This window comes from Hemitrygon akajei, chromosome 17 (assembly GCF_048418815.1).
Source record: "Hemitrygon akajei chromosome 17, sHemAka1.3, whole genome shotgun sequence".
Classification (NCBI taxonomy): domain Eukaryota; kingdom Metazoa; phylum Chordata; class Chondrichthyes; order Myliobatiformes; family Dasyatidae; genus Hemitrygon; species Hemitrygon akajei.
This window is the reverse complement of record NC_133140.1, coordinates 28,295,099-28,311,311: the sequence shown is the minus strand read 5'-3', so window position 1 is coordinate 28,311,311 and position 16,213 is coordinate 28,295,099. Positions and strand designations below refer to the sequence as shown.

The following is a 16,213-nucleotide window of genomic DNA, read 5'->3' as shown; positions in this document are numbered from 1 at the left end:
TTTATAGATGATATAGCCACACAGTCATGTGCATATAGAGAGTAGAGCAGTGGGCTAAGCACACACCCCTGAGGTGCACCAGTGTTGATAGTCAGTGAGGAGTACATGCTATCATCAACCCACACAGATTGTGGTCTTCTGGCTAGGAAATCGAGCCAATTGCAGAGGGAAATACAGAGGCCCAGGTTCTGCAACTTCTCAATCAGGATTGTGGGAATGATGGTATTAAAGGCTGAGCTATGGTCGATGAACAGCATCCTGACGTAGGTGTTTGTGTTGTCCAGGTGGTCTAAAGCCATGTGGAAAGCCATTGAGATTGCACCTGCTGTTGACCTATTGTGGCGATAGGCAAATTGCAATGGGTCCAGGTCCTTGCTGAGGCAGGAATTCAGTCTAGTCATGATCAACCTCTCAAACCAGGACTCACACCACCAGGTTCAGCAACATTAGTAACCATCAACCATTAGGCCCCTGAACCAGAGGGGATAACTACACTCAACGTCACATGCCCCATCACTGAATATTTCCACAACCTATGGACTTACTTTCAAGGACACCTTATCTCATGTTCGTTACTTATTAATTATTCTCCCCCCCCCCTATGTATTTGCACAATTTGTTGTCTTTCACACACTGCTTGCCTGTTCGATTCATTAATTCTATTATGATTATTGGATTTATTATGTCTGCAAGAACATGATCTCAAGCTTGTACATGGTGACATATATACATTTTGATAATAAATTTACTTTGAATTTTGAAGAACATAAAAGTCGAAGTACATAATTCCCTCAAAGCAGTAACACAAGCTGACACGGTGGTGAAGGCAGAATATGGCAGCCATGTTCTTTAGACAGGGCACTGAGTACAACAGTTAGAATATCATGCTACAGTTGATCAAGATGTTGGCAAGACTGCACCTGGAACATTGTGTACATTTCTGGTCACTGTACTATGGGTTTAGGTTAGTGAGAATGCAGGAAAGATTTGCAAGAGTACTGTCAGGACTGGAGGGCTAGAATTATAAGGAGGGGCTGGATAGGCTGGGACTGTTTTCTCCCAAACCTAGGAGTAACTTAGATTTATATAATCTTGAAGGGAAGCAGAGTCTATAACTAGAAGGCATAGGTTTAACTCAAAAGGGGTAGGTTTAAAGGGGACCACACAGGTATGGAACAGCCAGCCAGAGGAAGTGGCAGAAGCATCTTTATACCCACATTTAAGAGACTTAAACAGATACATGGACAGGAAAGACTTAGAAGTGTATGGACAGAAAGACACATTGTTGGCATGGGACAAAGGATCCTAATTCAGTCGGTATAGCTCTATGTCTCTAATGGAAAATCGGCCAGACAGATAGCACATCACTGAAACTACAGATATTTCCCCTCTACAAGGTGTTAAGGACAGTGTGAAGGAAGATGGAAAAGGAAGAAGAGAATAAACATTAGCTTACAGCTCTGTTGTGGGGGTAGGGAGGAAAGGTAGGATGGGTGGGAGAAGGATGAGAGAGTAATGAACTAATGACATAAGATGGAACTGAAGATGAAGCCACTTGACGCATGCACTGTAGGAATGCAGCAAGGATACCTTAAGAGAATTGTTTTCCCTACTGTAGATGATAAACAATATGAACTTTAAATGAGAAACAGAAGCAAGAGAACCAGATGAACCACTCAGAACAGCACAAGGTACCAAAGTAAAGAAACATATGATTTGGTAAAAAGAGTCACATCACCACAGTGAAATTCTAAACAAGACAGATGCATAATGTACAAATAAGTGATGCAGGCCTCCACAATACGCTAACAAATAACCAAATGGCTTGTTTACTCATGAATGGATAGTCTGACTGAGATGTGGAGAGGTGCCACAGCAGATGAAATGACATCGTCTGTAGGGTTATAACTGGACGGGATGAGTGAATCAGAAAGTTAAATGAAATAATTTTAAAAATGAATCTATGCTGAGTAATCCACAAAGGATTTCATACTGGTGCATTAATCAGAAAGTCTGCAACAATTAAAACTTACAACAGAATTATGTAGAGTTTATAATGTTTTGAAACTACAAACTTCAGTAGAAATATTACTACATAATAAACTACACATAGTTTAACTTCTGAAGATTTTCAAAAATTTATATGCATAATCATGATATGGAGTTTAATTAAAAAACTAATATTCCAAAGCCATGGGATTAAATCTGTATCCTAAATTTCTTGGGTCACATTGAGAATTACCTCAGTCTCCTGGGTAAAGTCAAGAGCATCTTCTCCAGATGCGAGAAGAGTGTGAAGGATCTTTTGCTTCTCCTGTTCCCATTCCACCAACATGGACTCCCAGTGATACCTCTCTGCCATTGCAAAGGTCTGCAAATCACAAAGGGAAATTTTTAAAATCAATTCACAAAATGGAGATGGAGCTGTACAGATGTCCATGATAAAATGGCATGCGTAGTCAACAATTGAATTTAACACATATTTTGCGTCAATCAGCAAAGCCGGAAAAAAGAACGTTTGCTATCCCAGTCAGTTAAAGACTGTAAAAACATCCATGTTTGTTGTCATTGCTCTATAGTTCTGACAGCAATTTCAACATCCTGGTATGCACATTATTAAATATAGAAAGTGCTGAAGATGCTAACAGTGATTCAAGCTTCATTCACTGATTGACTTGCTTGCAGGAGGCTTTTCTGATGAAATGAAGGAAAATCAGTTAAATTGACATGAACCTTGGCTACTTGCAAATTTGCCTTGCTGTAAAATATCCTAAAATAGGTACATTTTTTCCCTTCAGTTATTATTACAAGCAAACTCATCACCAATCTCCAGACCCTGGGTTGAATGCCTCCCTCTGCAACTAGATCCTTGTCTTTCTGACCAACAGACCAGAATTAGAACGAAAAGGCAGCAACACCTCAGCCATGATTATTCTAAACACTGGTGCTCCACAAGTTGCATTCTCAGCCCTCTATGCTACTTGATATGCAGTGATGTCTGTGTGGATTTCCACCTTAACTTCATTTTAGTACTCTAATCCTTGAATAGCATTATATAATGTTTATATATGTCAAACAAATTGCTTAGCTTGATAGACTGCTCAGTTCAGCTTGCTGGCATCACAGCCCACTCCAATTCCCGTGGTTCCAGCAATTATTATTGCTATTATAATACAAGTGATCACTATGCTTAATTCATTTCAAGGAGAATGACAAGGCCCAATAATAACATCACTCCGAAGGCAGGTGGTTGTCATCAGGAACAGAGATACAGGTTGAGTACTGAAATACTTGGGGCCCAAAGTGTTTTGGATTTCATATAATTTAATAGGATAGCTTGGGATTGCTGTCATTTCCGACTCTGAATTTATATGCTACCGGTAAGCAGTCTTTGTCTCACACTTACATGAGGAAATCAACCTGATGGCATGAACATTGATTTCTCTAACTTCTGTTAATGCCCTCCTCCCCCTCTTAACCCATCCCTTATTTATTTATTTATTGATTGATTGATTGATTGTTTTGTCCCTTTTTTTCCCTCTCTGTCCCTCTCACAATAACCCCTTGCCTGCTCTCCATCTCCCTCTGGTGTTCCCCCTCCCCCTTTCTTTCTCCCTAGGCCTCCCATCCCATGACCCTCCCCCTTCTCCAGCTTGGTATCCATTTTGCCAATCAACTTTTCAGCTCTTAGCTTCATCCCTCCCCCTCCTGTCTTCTCCTATCGTTTTGGATATCCCCCCCCCACTTTCAAATCTCTTACTATCTCTTCTTTCAGTTAGTCCTGATGAAGGGTCTCGGCCCAGAACATCAACTGTAATTCTCCCTATAGATGCCACCTGGCCTGCTGCATTCCACCAGCATTTTGTGTGTGTTGCTTTGTCTCATACTTGTTCATCACACATATGTACCTAATGTTAAAAAGCATGACATACTATTAATAGAATGAAACACATGTGTGCAGCTCAGCAGCATGAATCAGCTGCTGAAAAACAACAGGCAGGCTTTAGTCTCCAACTACAATGTCGTGTTTTGATTAAAAGTTAATGTACACCATACTTAATCTTTAAGATTTTATGTAAGGTATAAAAACAATCAGCATTGTAGACTTGTTCTGGTGTTAGATTTCCATCAGGGACGATGTTTGCAAACTCGATTTCTCGGCTGCTTCTTGACCAGTAATGCTTTATCTTTTTTTTATCTTTAAGAATTTAATGCCGTGCTTTTTCTTAAAATTCAACCAGCTTGCTGAATGTTCATAATCAGCTTCGATTTTCAGTTCTTTGTGATTAATCTTCGTTTCCTAATCAGCATATCATTTAGTGACACATGTTCAACTCCAAAGCTGATGAATCCACTCTTTCAAAACACAATCAAGATCTTCATTTATCACTGTGCGATTATTTTTCCGTTTTCATTTAACTTCTGTTCATTACATACGTGAAGCAATTTCTCAGAACTGTCTGTGATGATCACCTGGGAACTTTGCCAGTGCCTTGAGGAATTTTCCATTGGTGACTTTATTTCAGTGCTCAAAAAAAAAAAAAAAAAAATTGATTTCTGAGGTTTTTGGATTTTGGAATTTCAGATAAGGGGTACTCAACCTGTAGCAAGTTCCCACGTATCTGATAAACTAAATGTCTTTTTTATTTCCATACAAAAATGTTAGATTTTCAATGTGATATCCCATTGAGAGACTAATAGAACGCATTAGTATTTCCATTATCTTTCAAATTATTTGATGGACTAATTTAAGGAAAGAGCCATTACACCATTTATAATATTCCACAGGTTATATCTATATCTGTGCCTTTTCACATTTTACTTTGATTGGCTCAGCATGACAAAGGCCAAAATTCAAATCACAACTATGGTCTGAACATGGTCTACCAGTACAGTATCTTAACTAACTTGGCAATGCCTACTGACCTAAATTCTGTCTGGTAGCAGGCTTACACCCAAGAATAAATAGATATTTAGTCCAATTATTAGTTGCTGTTTTGTGTTGAGTGTTCATTCACTTATGCAGTGTCTGATTATATTGTTTAGCCAAAACTGATTAGATCATTTTGGCAATGACATCTAAAAATGGCACAGAACATGCTGTTTTTTGACTTCATTTAATAAGAGAAAAATATCCCACAGGTTACGTTATCAATTCTTTTTCTTAGTTGATCTTCACGGGTTCCATAGTTAGATCCCTAAAAGCACTCAAACAACTCAAATACAATAGATTTACAACTTCTTATGTTCTCAGAAGGTGTGCTGAACTGAACGTTAAAAATAAGTAATTCAAAAAAAAAGCTAAGGCTTTATCAAGCAGAGTTAGGTAGGAACATGCTGGGCCATTTACATTTCTTCATTGCTAATACAATCCATTCAGATTAGAAAACTGCAGTGTCAAAATAATCTGAGGCAGCTGCAAAATCAGACCTCAATTCAAAACTATTGCTTCTGCTCTGACAATGTCACTTTCCATACTACCACTGCAAATTTGTTTTTCCTCACCATGCTCTCTCTACTACCATTATGACAGGGTTCATAATCACATCTATTCATGCTCTCACCCACTCTGCTCCCATTGAAAAGAAGAAAAAGGTTCCCCTTATGCTCAGCACCTATTCCATTAGACTCCATATATTCTGCACTGATTAAAGGATCCATTAGTCACCACCTCCATCAATAAAATCATGAGGGGCATAAATAGGGTGAATGCAATGTTGAGGAAAGAGGCGAAGCGAAGTTACGATGGTACTAAATGGCAACTCTTTTGCTTGCAACTTCAGTAACAGCTCTATTTCCATCTTTAATATCTTTATTTTTCCCTTTCAGGGTTCTTTCGAAGACCCTGACCTGGAGTTACACGCTGACTTCGGTTCTTTGCGGGAATGGTACCCGTTCTCGGGGTTTCGGGACTGGCCATTATTTGTTTGGCACGCCAAGGGTTCGGCCTGAAAGCTTGACTCGAATTTGGAAGCCTGAGATCTCAGGGCTCTGGAGACGGGTGGATCAAGGGTCGGTGTCACGGCAGGAGACCTGTGTGTCGTTGGGGGAGTGGGGATATCCGCCATAGGCTTGAAGACCCGGGATCTTGGCAATCTTCAGGCGCAGAGCTTGAGAAAAAGAGACGTAATGGACTTCTGATATCGTAAACCAGCAAGTTGTCTCCCTGCTCGTTGGGGAAAGAATAGTGATACCTTCTTCTCCCTTATTAGGGAGAGAGAGAACCTGTGGTATATTGAATGATGGTTGAAACATGAAATCTTTGGTGTAACTGCAAGTCTGTGTCTTTGCTACTGCTTTGCTCACGCTGAGTGCTCAGTGGTGGTACCAATGCTTACTGGGGATTGCTGCTCGCTGCTGCTTACGTGCAGGAAAGAGGGGACCTTGGGGTTCTTATGTTTATCTGTTTATTCTTTGGGGCACTTCTCTGTTTTTGTGGATGTTTGCAAAGAAAAAGCATTTCAGGATGTATATTGTATATATTTCTCTGACATTAAATTGGACCTTTGAAATCAAGAAATAGAGGGAATAGGTTTAAGGTGAGGGATTAGATTTAATAGGAACTTCAGCGGCAACATATATAGAGCCAAATGCAAACAAATGGGACTAGATTGGGTAGGCATCTTAGTCAGTACAGACCAGTTTGTCTAATGGGCCTACTTCAGTGCTTCTAAGTTAAGGGTTAAAAGTGCCTCCCTCCCTATTCTTAACTGCTTTTTAGCTTGCTTCTCACAATGTTAAGAAATGGTCAGAGTTATCTTGTTCACTGTTTATGATTCTGGGAGAATTCTGTAGCCCTGCCTATGGGATACATTTACTTCAGAGCTACAAGATGTGGTGCTTAAGCAGAGATGTAATAATTAACTGAAGGGGAGCAACCTAGACTTTGCAAGGACACTTCCCGACATTCAGCCACGGACAATGAGTGGATAGCTTTAAAAAACAAGTATACAAGGAATTCAGGAACATTCTTCAATCAGACTGCCAAACACTCAGAAACGACCAGTGCCAGGGTACCAATCGGGAATACCTGATGAGAACTGGCAAGTTGAGATATTTAGATACAGGTTGTTAGATCACTCTGGTTTCACTCTAGTAAGTCATAGAGGTGTTTTCCTTCTGATAAATGCACTGAATCTAAGATAACAAGGACAACAGAACAAGTTGTTCCATTCTGTTACAGTGCTGTATTACTCCATGCTCTATAATTGTGACTGAAGATTTAAGACAGTGGACTTCAGATTAAAATTATCCTCCATAATTTCCAACATTTCTGCTCTCATTTCCACTCCTCCCATCAACCATGGTATTTATGACTGGTCTAAATGAGCTTCTAATTAATGGTGAACATGTCAGGATGTTAATAGTTGTGAATTTGATGAAAATAATATTAAGAATCAAAGGTGACTGTAGATCACTCTTGTTGTACATAGATAGTCACTGCTTGGCATGTTTGTGCAGCAAATACTTGTCAACCCATGCTCAAATGTCGTCTAGAGCTTGCTGCAATCTGATACAATCAACTTCATCTGTAGAGAGATTCCAATAAAACTGAACATTGCAATCATTTGAAAACAACTCCACTTTTAATCGTTTGATGGAAGGAAGCTCACTGATGAAGCTGATGATTCGACTTTTGACAGAGAAATGAAGAACTCCTGCCAGGATAGACTCCGACAGCAGAAATTGGCTTCTTACAACCATAATTTATTTATGCAGAAGCTAATCTCACACAAACAGAGATCAGATGTAAGACTGGAGATCATCGATGATGATTCAAGGACTGATGTTTTCCTCCTTGCTCCACATTGATTTCAGCTTCATCAGTTTCTGATGCCACATCAATCTGAATGCCACCTTGACCCGCACTTCAACAACAGATGTCACCCTTTAGTTCACTCCCAGACCATGGCTGTGATGAGCTGTGAAGCCAAGATATCTTGATGAAACCAGAAGAGGTTATCAGCAAGCAGGTTATTGGAGAAATAGTGCTCAACAGTACCGTCAATGACACCTTCCATCACTGGCAATTCTTCACATTACTGGATTGATTCCAGTGTTGTGACTGCACCAGAACACTTGGCTAGAGAAATGGCTGGTACTAAAGTTCAAATTTTTAACTTGTGTTACCTGGACCCATAGCCTTTGGTCTGCCCAATGGACTCAGCTACTTCTCTTGATATCATGTGTAGTGGTGAGCTGAGCTGAATCATACCTTTCCATCATATTGTTGAGAATGCTTCTGCCTTGTCTTCATACCCTGATGTTGGACCCTGCCACTGTTGAGGTGAGTATTATCAATGAAGCCTCCCTCTCCCAATAGCTGCTTATTTGTTGACCATCACTCATGACCAGATATGGCAGCACTTTCACCTGATTTAATGGCTGTGGAGTTGCTTAGCTCTGTGTGCCCCATATTGTTTTTGCTATTCAGCAGGCTTGCGGTGTAGCATTAATAGGTTAGCAACTTATTTTTACGTATGACTAGTAAAGTCCTGGTAGGTCTTTATGCACTCCTCATTAATCCAGGGTCAACCAGTTGGCTTGATAATAATGGTGGAATGATGAATAAGTTGTGCCATGTAGCCACAGATTCTGATGGAATACAGTTCTGCTTGTTGATAGTTCACAGCATGCCATAGACGCCTATATTTCATTTGCCACATCTGTTCTGAATCTATCATATTTAGCTTGATTGTAGTAGCACGTGATGCAAGGTGTCTCATGAGAAGACAGGACTGTGTCTCCATAGGACTGTATGGTAATCATTTCTACCAACAGGTTCATGAATAGGTGCATTTGCTCGATGTAGATTGATGCCCCAAGTTACCTTGCTCACTACTTACTATTGAGTCTGATTGTTACATCTTTTAGGACCCAAATGGCTTGGACAGTGAAGTTACCAAATCACACTATGATAGGCAATAAGAACCCCACCCACAGTACACTGTTCTCATTGCCAGAAGTTTTGTCAAGAATAACTTTTATTTTCTACCATTTTAATGTACTATGGCAGTCAGCAGAGATTTTGGATTGTTATAAGATCCCAAACATTACTCCTATAACTAGTACTGAGAAGCACCTTCTAACTAAATGATCCATAAAAGAATTATCACCTTAATGACTGAAGTTATACATGTTACAACAAGAGCTACAGCTTTAAGACACCAAAACTCATTAAAATTACATTTTCAGCTCAGATTTGTGCACATTTCAGTGTTGTGCTGATTATAAGGTGAGCATCAGCTGAAGAACCAGTTTCCTACAACACGGTTGAGCTACGAGACAGACTGGAATAATTATATTCTTTTGAAAATTATCAAATTAAAACACATTTAAGTAGCTTGTACAAATCGGATCCAATTGCAGGATGCGTACCCCTTACCTGAAATTCTAAAATCCGTAAAGCTCCGAAATTAAAAAATTTTTTTTGAGTACTAACATGACGTCACGAATGGAAAATTCCACAAGGTGCTGGGAAGGTTCCCAAGAGATCCACAGGTCTCTGTGCATCACAGACTATTCTGAGAAGTTATGTAACATATGCAATGAACAGCAGTTGATGAAAAGATGGAAAAGTACTGCATAAAGCAAAAAATTAAAATCTCTATTGTGTACTGAAAGAGTGGATTTGTCAGTAGAGTGAACATATGCCACTTAACGGCTTGCTGATCATGACACGCATAGATCTCTCATGACAAACTGAAAATTGAAGTTAATTGTGAATATTCATCAAGCTGGTTACAGAAATTTGTTTCCCTGTACATTATACTAATGGTATGTAATAATTTTTACTGTTAATTAAGTATGTATGATGAACAAGCGTTAAGATGAAAACTGCTTACTGGTAGCACATAAATTCAGAGTCATTCGGAGCACATCATTCAGGAATGATATCGATTTCAAGCTATCTCATTATATCTTCCAAAAAAATCCTAAACACTTCTGTCAGCAAACATTTCAGATAAGGGTTACTCAACCTGTACAATAATAATGTTTATTGTTCAGGGTGCTGTCAAATGAATAATAATTAAACCATAAATCAAGTTTTGCATCCATGATTAACTGACCTCAGTACAAAATAGACCACAAGACATAGGAGTGGAATTAGGCCATTTGGCCTATCAAGTCTGCTCTGCCATTTCATCACGGCTGATCCATTTCCCTCTCAACACCATTCTCCTGCCTTCTACCCATAATCTCTCATGCCCTGACTAATCAAGAACCTATCAACCTCCGACTTAAATGCACCCAATGACAGTGGCAGCAAATTCCACAGATTCACCACCTTCTGGTTAAAGAAATACCTTCTTCTCTGTTCTAATGGATATCCCTCTGTTTTGTGCCCTCTGGTCCAAGACTCTACTACCCCTCAACCCCCCCCCCCACCCCAACAACAGAAACATCCTCTTCACATCTACTGTACCTAGGCCTTTCAATATTCGAAAGGTTTCAATGAGAATTCCCCTCACCCCACCCCATTCTTCTAATTCCCAGCGAGTACAGGTCCAGAGCCTTCAATCACTGCTTTCCTTCCTGGGATCATCATCATGAACCTCCTCTGAACACTCTTCAATGTCAGCACATCCTTTCTAAAATAAGCGGCCCAAAACTACTCACAATACTCCATGTGAGGCCTTACCAGTCCCTTATACAGCCTCAGCATTACATCCTTGCTTTTATATTCTAGCTCTCTTCAAATGAATGCTAATATTGCATTCACCTTCCTTACCACAGACTCAACCTGCAAAGATGTCTCAAGCACCATCTCCCTCGTAACAGCAACTGCACTCTCTTCTGCCCCTTGACACTCTCAAACTTCCGGCACACTACCAGTGTTTTCCATAGTGAAGATTGATGAAAAATACTCAGTTTGCCCACCATTTCCTTGTCCACTGTTACCACCACTCCAGCTGTCCGATATCTACTCTTGCTTCTCTTTCACTCTTTATATCCGAAAAAACATTTGCTGTCATTTATGTTACGGCTAGCTTACATTCCTATTTCATATTTTCCCCCCTTATGTTTCTATTAGTTGCTTTCTGTTGGTTTTTAAACATTTCCCAATCCTCTAACCTCCCACTACTTGTTGCTTCAGCCTATGCCCTTGCTTTTGCTTTTATGTTGGCTTTGACTTCCCTTGTCTGCCACGATTGTGCCATCCTGCCTTAGAATACTACTACTTCTTTGAGATGCATTTATCCTGTGCCTTCCAAATTGCTCTCAGAAACTCCAGCCATTGTTGCTCTGCTGGCATCCTTGCTAGTGTCCCCTTTCAATCAACTTCGACTAGCTCTTCTCTCATGCCTGTGTAATTCCCTTTACTCCACTGTAATACTGATACATCTGACTTTAGCTTATTCCTCTTAATTTTAGGGTGAATTCTATCATATTATGATCACTGTTTCCCAAGGGTTCCATTACCTTGAGCTTCCTAATCATATCTGGTTCATTACACAACATCCAGTTCAGAATTGCAAATCCCCTAGTGGGCTCAACCACAAGACGCTCTACAAATTCTCACTTGGGATCCAGCAGCATCTTGACTTTCCCAATATATCTGCATATTGAAATCTTTGACGAATGTAACATTCCCTTTTTGACGTGCTTTTTTAAAATCTCTCACTGTAATCTGCAGACCACATCCTGGCTACAGTTTGGAGACCTGCAAATAATTCCCATCAGGGTCCTCTTACCCTTGCAAATTCTTAACTCAATCCACAAGGATTCTACATCTTCCACTCCTGTGTCACCACTTTCTAAAGATTTCTTTTTTTAAAAAAACAGCAGAGCCAAACTTCCTACCTGCCTGTCATTTTGATATCTTTTGTGCATCCTTGAATATTAAGCTCCCAACTATAATCATCTTTCAGCCATGACTCCATGATACCTACAACATCACACCTGCCAATCTCTAACTGTGCAACAGATCATTTACCTTATTTTGTATACTACACGCATTCAAATATATCACCTTCAGTCCTGTACTAGACAATGGGGTGACCCGCTGGGGCACTCTTTGAGAGGAAGGTAGTGCAGTCTGATGTGACCAGAATGAACATTAAATTTTCCTTAATGCCATTGGTATTGCTTTGCTTTGGAAATTGAAGAATAAAAACCAGTTTATTAAAGAAGAAAGACGCGTAGCAAGGCAAATACAGCTCCTCCTCGTTTAATGAAGGACATTTCTGATGGCACCATTTCTGGTTGATCTGCCACCCTTGTGCCTCTCGTTGTCATTCTGGAGATGTGCAGTCCTTTCATGCGCCGTCTCTTCAGCTCTTCTGCTGTTTGTTCTTTGTCTCTGATCTTGGAGACTTGCATTTCTCAGCTCCTTTGTCTCTTCCTCTCTCCTCCTCCTGTGCCTTTTGTTGTCATTTTGGAGACATGCATGCCTCTCCTCGTCTGTCTCTTCTTCTCTCATCTTTTTTGTCCTGACGCTTTGATCCTGGAGTGGTGCGGCCTTGGCCTCATCCGATTCTTGTTCTCTCCCTCTCCTTGCCGCTTCCCAATGACGTTTGGCATCCCCCTTCTCTTTCCACGCAGCATAATTAGGGTGACCATATTTTTTTTTACCCTAATGCTGGATGGAAGATACGAAGCAGTAATACCAAAGGAAGCTGATTATTCTTGATGATGTGGTTGGTGCTCTCCTAAATGGACGTGATATAGTCACTGCTGTCATTTGACTGCAGCAAAGGGTTTGATGTGTGTCTCGAAGTACGTCATTATGGGTTACGGGATGTTATGTCATGCTTAAATTTAGAGAAGATCCGATGTTCAGTTTTTGAATCTAGTCAAGACTTTTATACATTGTGGGGACCATTTTTGAGTTACTTACAAAACCTTTTGATTTGTTGTAAAAGTACAGATGGTGGCTAATAATATATTTTATTATATGATAAGGGTTTTCCCTTGCCTTTTTTCTTGCTTTTCCTAACAGCTCCGACTTTGGTAGTGGGTTTAGATTTTTTTCTGTATACCAAATGTTTTATATTTCAATATTATGATTTAATTTAATTTTTATGAATACAGGGTATTGTGACTGTTACTGTATTTTTAATACAATGTTTTTGGTACTTTTTTTGCTTATAATATACATCTTCTTGTACTCTGTATTCCTTTATGCAGAAACTAATAAAAATATTGAAAGTATGTTATTACAATAAGATTTAATGATCTCTTATTGATGGGTGGCAATTAGATCTGTCCCAATCCTGCACATGCTGATGGTGATAAGTGACTGCTCGAAACAGAGCTACCCTGCCCTGCCCTTTTGCTCTGGTTGGTGTCGTTGCTGAGGCTGGCCGTGCGTATGCGTCGTGGTGTCGCATCCCGATTTCCATGATGGTGGATCGGCTCTCGGGTGAAAGCCAGCCTGTTGATTTTGGCAAATGAGCAATTTTATAGGAATATATGACCCTAAACTTCGCCTGCATTCTGTAAGTTAGCACATTTTAAGTCGACTTAGCCAAAAAAAGTGCCGTTGTAATGCACCGTTCGCACTAATTGCAGGTCACCAACAGACAGACAGCATGAGAGTTTTAGTAGTATATAGATAGATTTGCCACCCTCTTCAAATTTTGTCCCCCCTTAACACTGCAACCCACTGACTGCAATTTTGCCCTATTATTCGCCTGTCATTCCTGACAGTATACACTACCTCTGCTTATAAAGGAACAATCCTATCCTCAACTCTATCACTCAAGTTCCCAGCCCCCTGGCAAATTAATTTAAACCCTCCCAACAGCTCTAGCAAAACTACTTGCAAAGATATTGGTCCCCCTTGGGTTTAGGTGTAGCCCATCCTTTTGTACAGGTCACACCTTCCCCAGAGGAGTTCCCAGTGATCTATATTCTGCCCTCTGCACCAATTTCTCAGCCATGCCTTCATCTGCCAAATCATCCTATTCTTACCCTCACTGGCACGTGACACAGGCAGCAATCCAGAGATTGTTACCCTGTTCTATCTAGCTCTCTAAATTCTCTCTTTAGGACCCCCCTTTTCCTTCCTATGTCACTGGTACCAATGCATACCAAGATACCAAGATACCTGGCTGCTCACCCTTCCCATTCAAAATGTCATAGACATGATCCGAGATGTCCCTGACCTCGGCACCTGGAAGACAACATACTATCTGGGTGTCTCTATCGTGTCCACAGACTCTTCTGTCTACTCCCCTAACTATGGAATCTCTCATCACACCCTTCCCTTCTGAACCAGTGCCAGAGCCCCGGTTGCTGCAGCTTCCCCAGTCATCCCCAACAGATTCCAAAATGTTATTGAAGGGAACAGCCGCAGGGGTACTGTGTACCAGCTGCCTATTTCTCTTCCCTCTCTTGACAGTCACACATTTACCTGCCTCCTGCAGCCTAGGGGTGACTACTCCGTGTAGCTCCTATCTGCCACCTCCTTAGTTTCCCTAATGAGCCAAAGGTCATCGAGTTGCAGCTCCAAATCTTTTAACACTTTCTCTGAAGAGCTGCAGCTTGAAGCACAGGGTGAATAAAAAGCCAAAGACAGTAAGAATAGGAATAGCCAAAGACAAAACTCTCCCCACTCTAACACTGCCCCAAGTTCAACAAGGACAGCTTCACTTGCCCCTGCCTTATTTTTATTGATTAGCTGCTGTTCAAGCTCTGAAAAAAAATCAGCTATGAAGCATTGGTGTTTAAAGTTCTCTCTGCGATCAGGGTGAAACACTATCTTTTTGTCTTAAACTCTGAATGGGTGCAGTTCAAGCTCAAAATACAAAGCTCATTGCTCCCTCAACAAAAATTGTTGACCAAAGAATCTGTTTATTCCCCCTCACAAGCTTAGTGTAAGGTGCACAATTTTAACAAGCCAGAGTTTTCTGAATAGAATGGAACGACGTTAGAAATAGTGAGAGGGAATTCACAGAGAAACAACACCTTTCTCCTGCAAACTAATGTAACAATTCAATCAGTGAAATATCAACAATACTTCAGCTTGCAAAAGGGTCTTTCTTGGTTGACATTCAGGATTCTCTCAGAGCAGTGGGTGACCCTGTTACCCCATGAGTACCACTGAGACTGCTAATATCATTGTTCTCTGACCCTTTATATACATTAACGAGACCAGTCATTTAAATCACACATCCTTTGGGATACATTCAAAACAAGGTGAAAATTTGGTAACATCAGTAAAATATAAAGTTAACTGTATTCTTACCAGTAAAATGAGTCATTGGTACTGCCAAACATATTAAAATGGCAAAAACATGCATCATAAACACTGAATTAAAACCAGCATAACCTTTCCTCAAATTATCATTTTGTCCACACATTTCACTACCTACGGAGAGCATCATTAGCCAATTATAGAGCAGCCGAACAAAAATAACTGTTTGGTATAGGAAAATGCTAATTTCAAATCATTTTAAAAAGGATGCTTAGAATTGAATAGTTAACATTTAGATGGAATATTTATGAACATATTGGATTTTGTGCCTATCAGGAAAAGAAATTCTATTAAGATTATCACAGATGCCTAACATTCTACAATGGTCAAATGGGTAACTTCAAAACACGAGGAAATCTGCAGATGCTGGAAAGTCCTGACGAAGGGTCCCGGCTCAAAACGTCGACAGTGCTTCTTCTCCTTATAGATGCTGCCTGGCCTGCTGAGTTCCACCAGCATTTTGTGTGTGTTGTTTGAACTTCAAAACACCAATATTTCCTGCTGGAGTGCAGATATGATACTTCAGTAGGCCACTGCAGCACTTACAAAGCAGTTGATTTATAGCTTTTTGGGAAAAACTTGGCTGAGTGGCTTACTCACTCAATTTCATGAATAGGGACAAAACTAATAGGTGCGAGCAATTGGACATAGCTACTCAGATGATCAGGGACACTACTATAAATTCTCTTGCATTATCAAGCATATTCCATCCACTTCCAATGGAGGGCCAACTTCTTAATTGTTTGGAAACCACACAGATAAATTTTTATTCAATCAACTGTGGAAATTTTCATTTATCTTTCAGGACTAAAACAAGAAAGCATCATAGGTCATTGGTTTCCTGGATTACTCTAGCAAATTACTGCAGGTCATTCATTTGTATGCACTTGAGTCATACAAATAGCCTGGGAACTGAAGCATGGAAATGTCAGGTTTTTTTCCATTCTTCCATCACCTTCATCCATGGTCAGAGTAAATGCTGCCAAAGCCAGCTGGAATAATATTTAATAA

At 40.2% G+C, this 16,213-nt stretch overlaps 1 protein-coding gene across 4 annotated transcripts in view; it reads right to left on the bottom strand.

Annotated features, from left to right (window-relative positions):
• The window catches only part of nup93 (nucleoporin 93), a 163,248-nt gene that overhangs the window by 59,270 nt on the left and 87,765 nt on the right, over window positions 1-16,213 (bottom strand). For all 4 annotated transcript variants that reach the window (XM_073069825.1, XM_073069826.1, XM_073069828.1 and 1 more), the window contains one exon: window positions 2,243-2,371. In XM_073069825.1, the coding sequence (XP_072925926.1) occupies window positions 2,243-2,371 (129 nt within the window). The remainder of the gene's footprint in view (window positions 1-2,242; window positions 2,372-16,213) is intronic.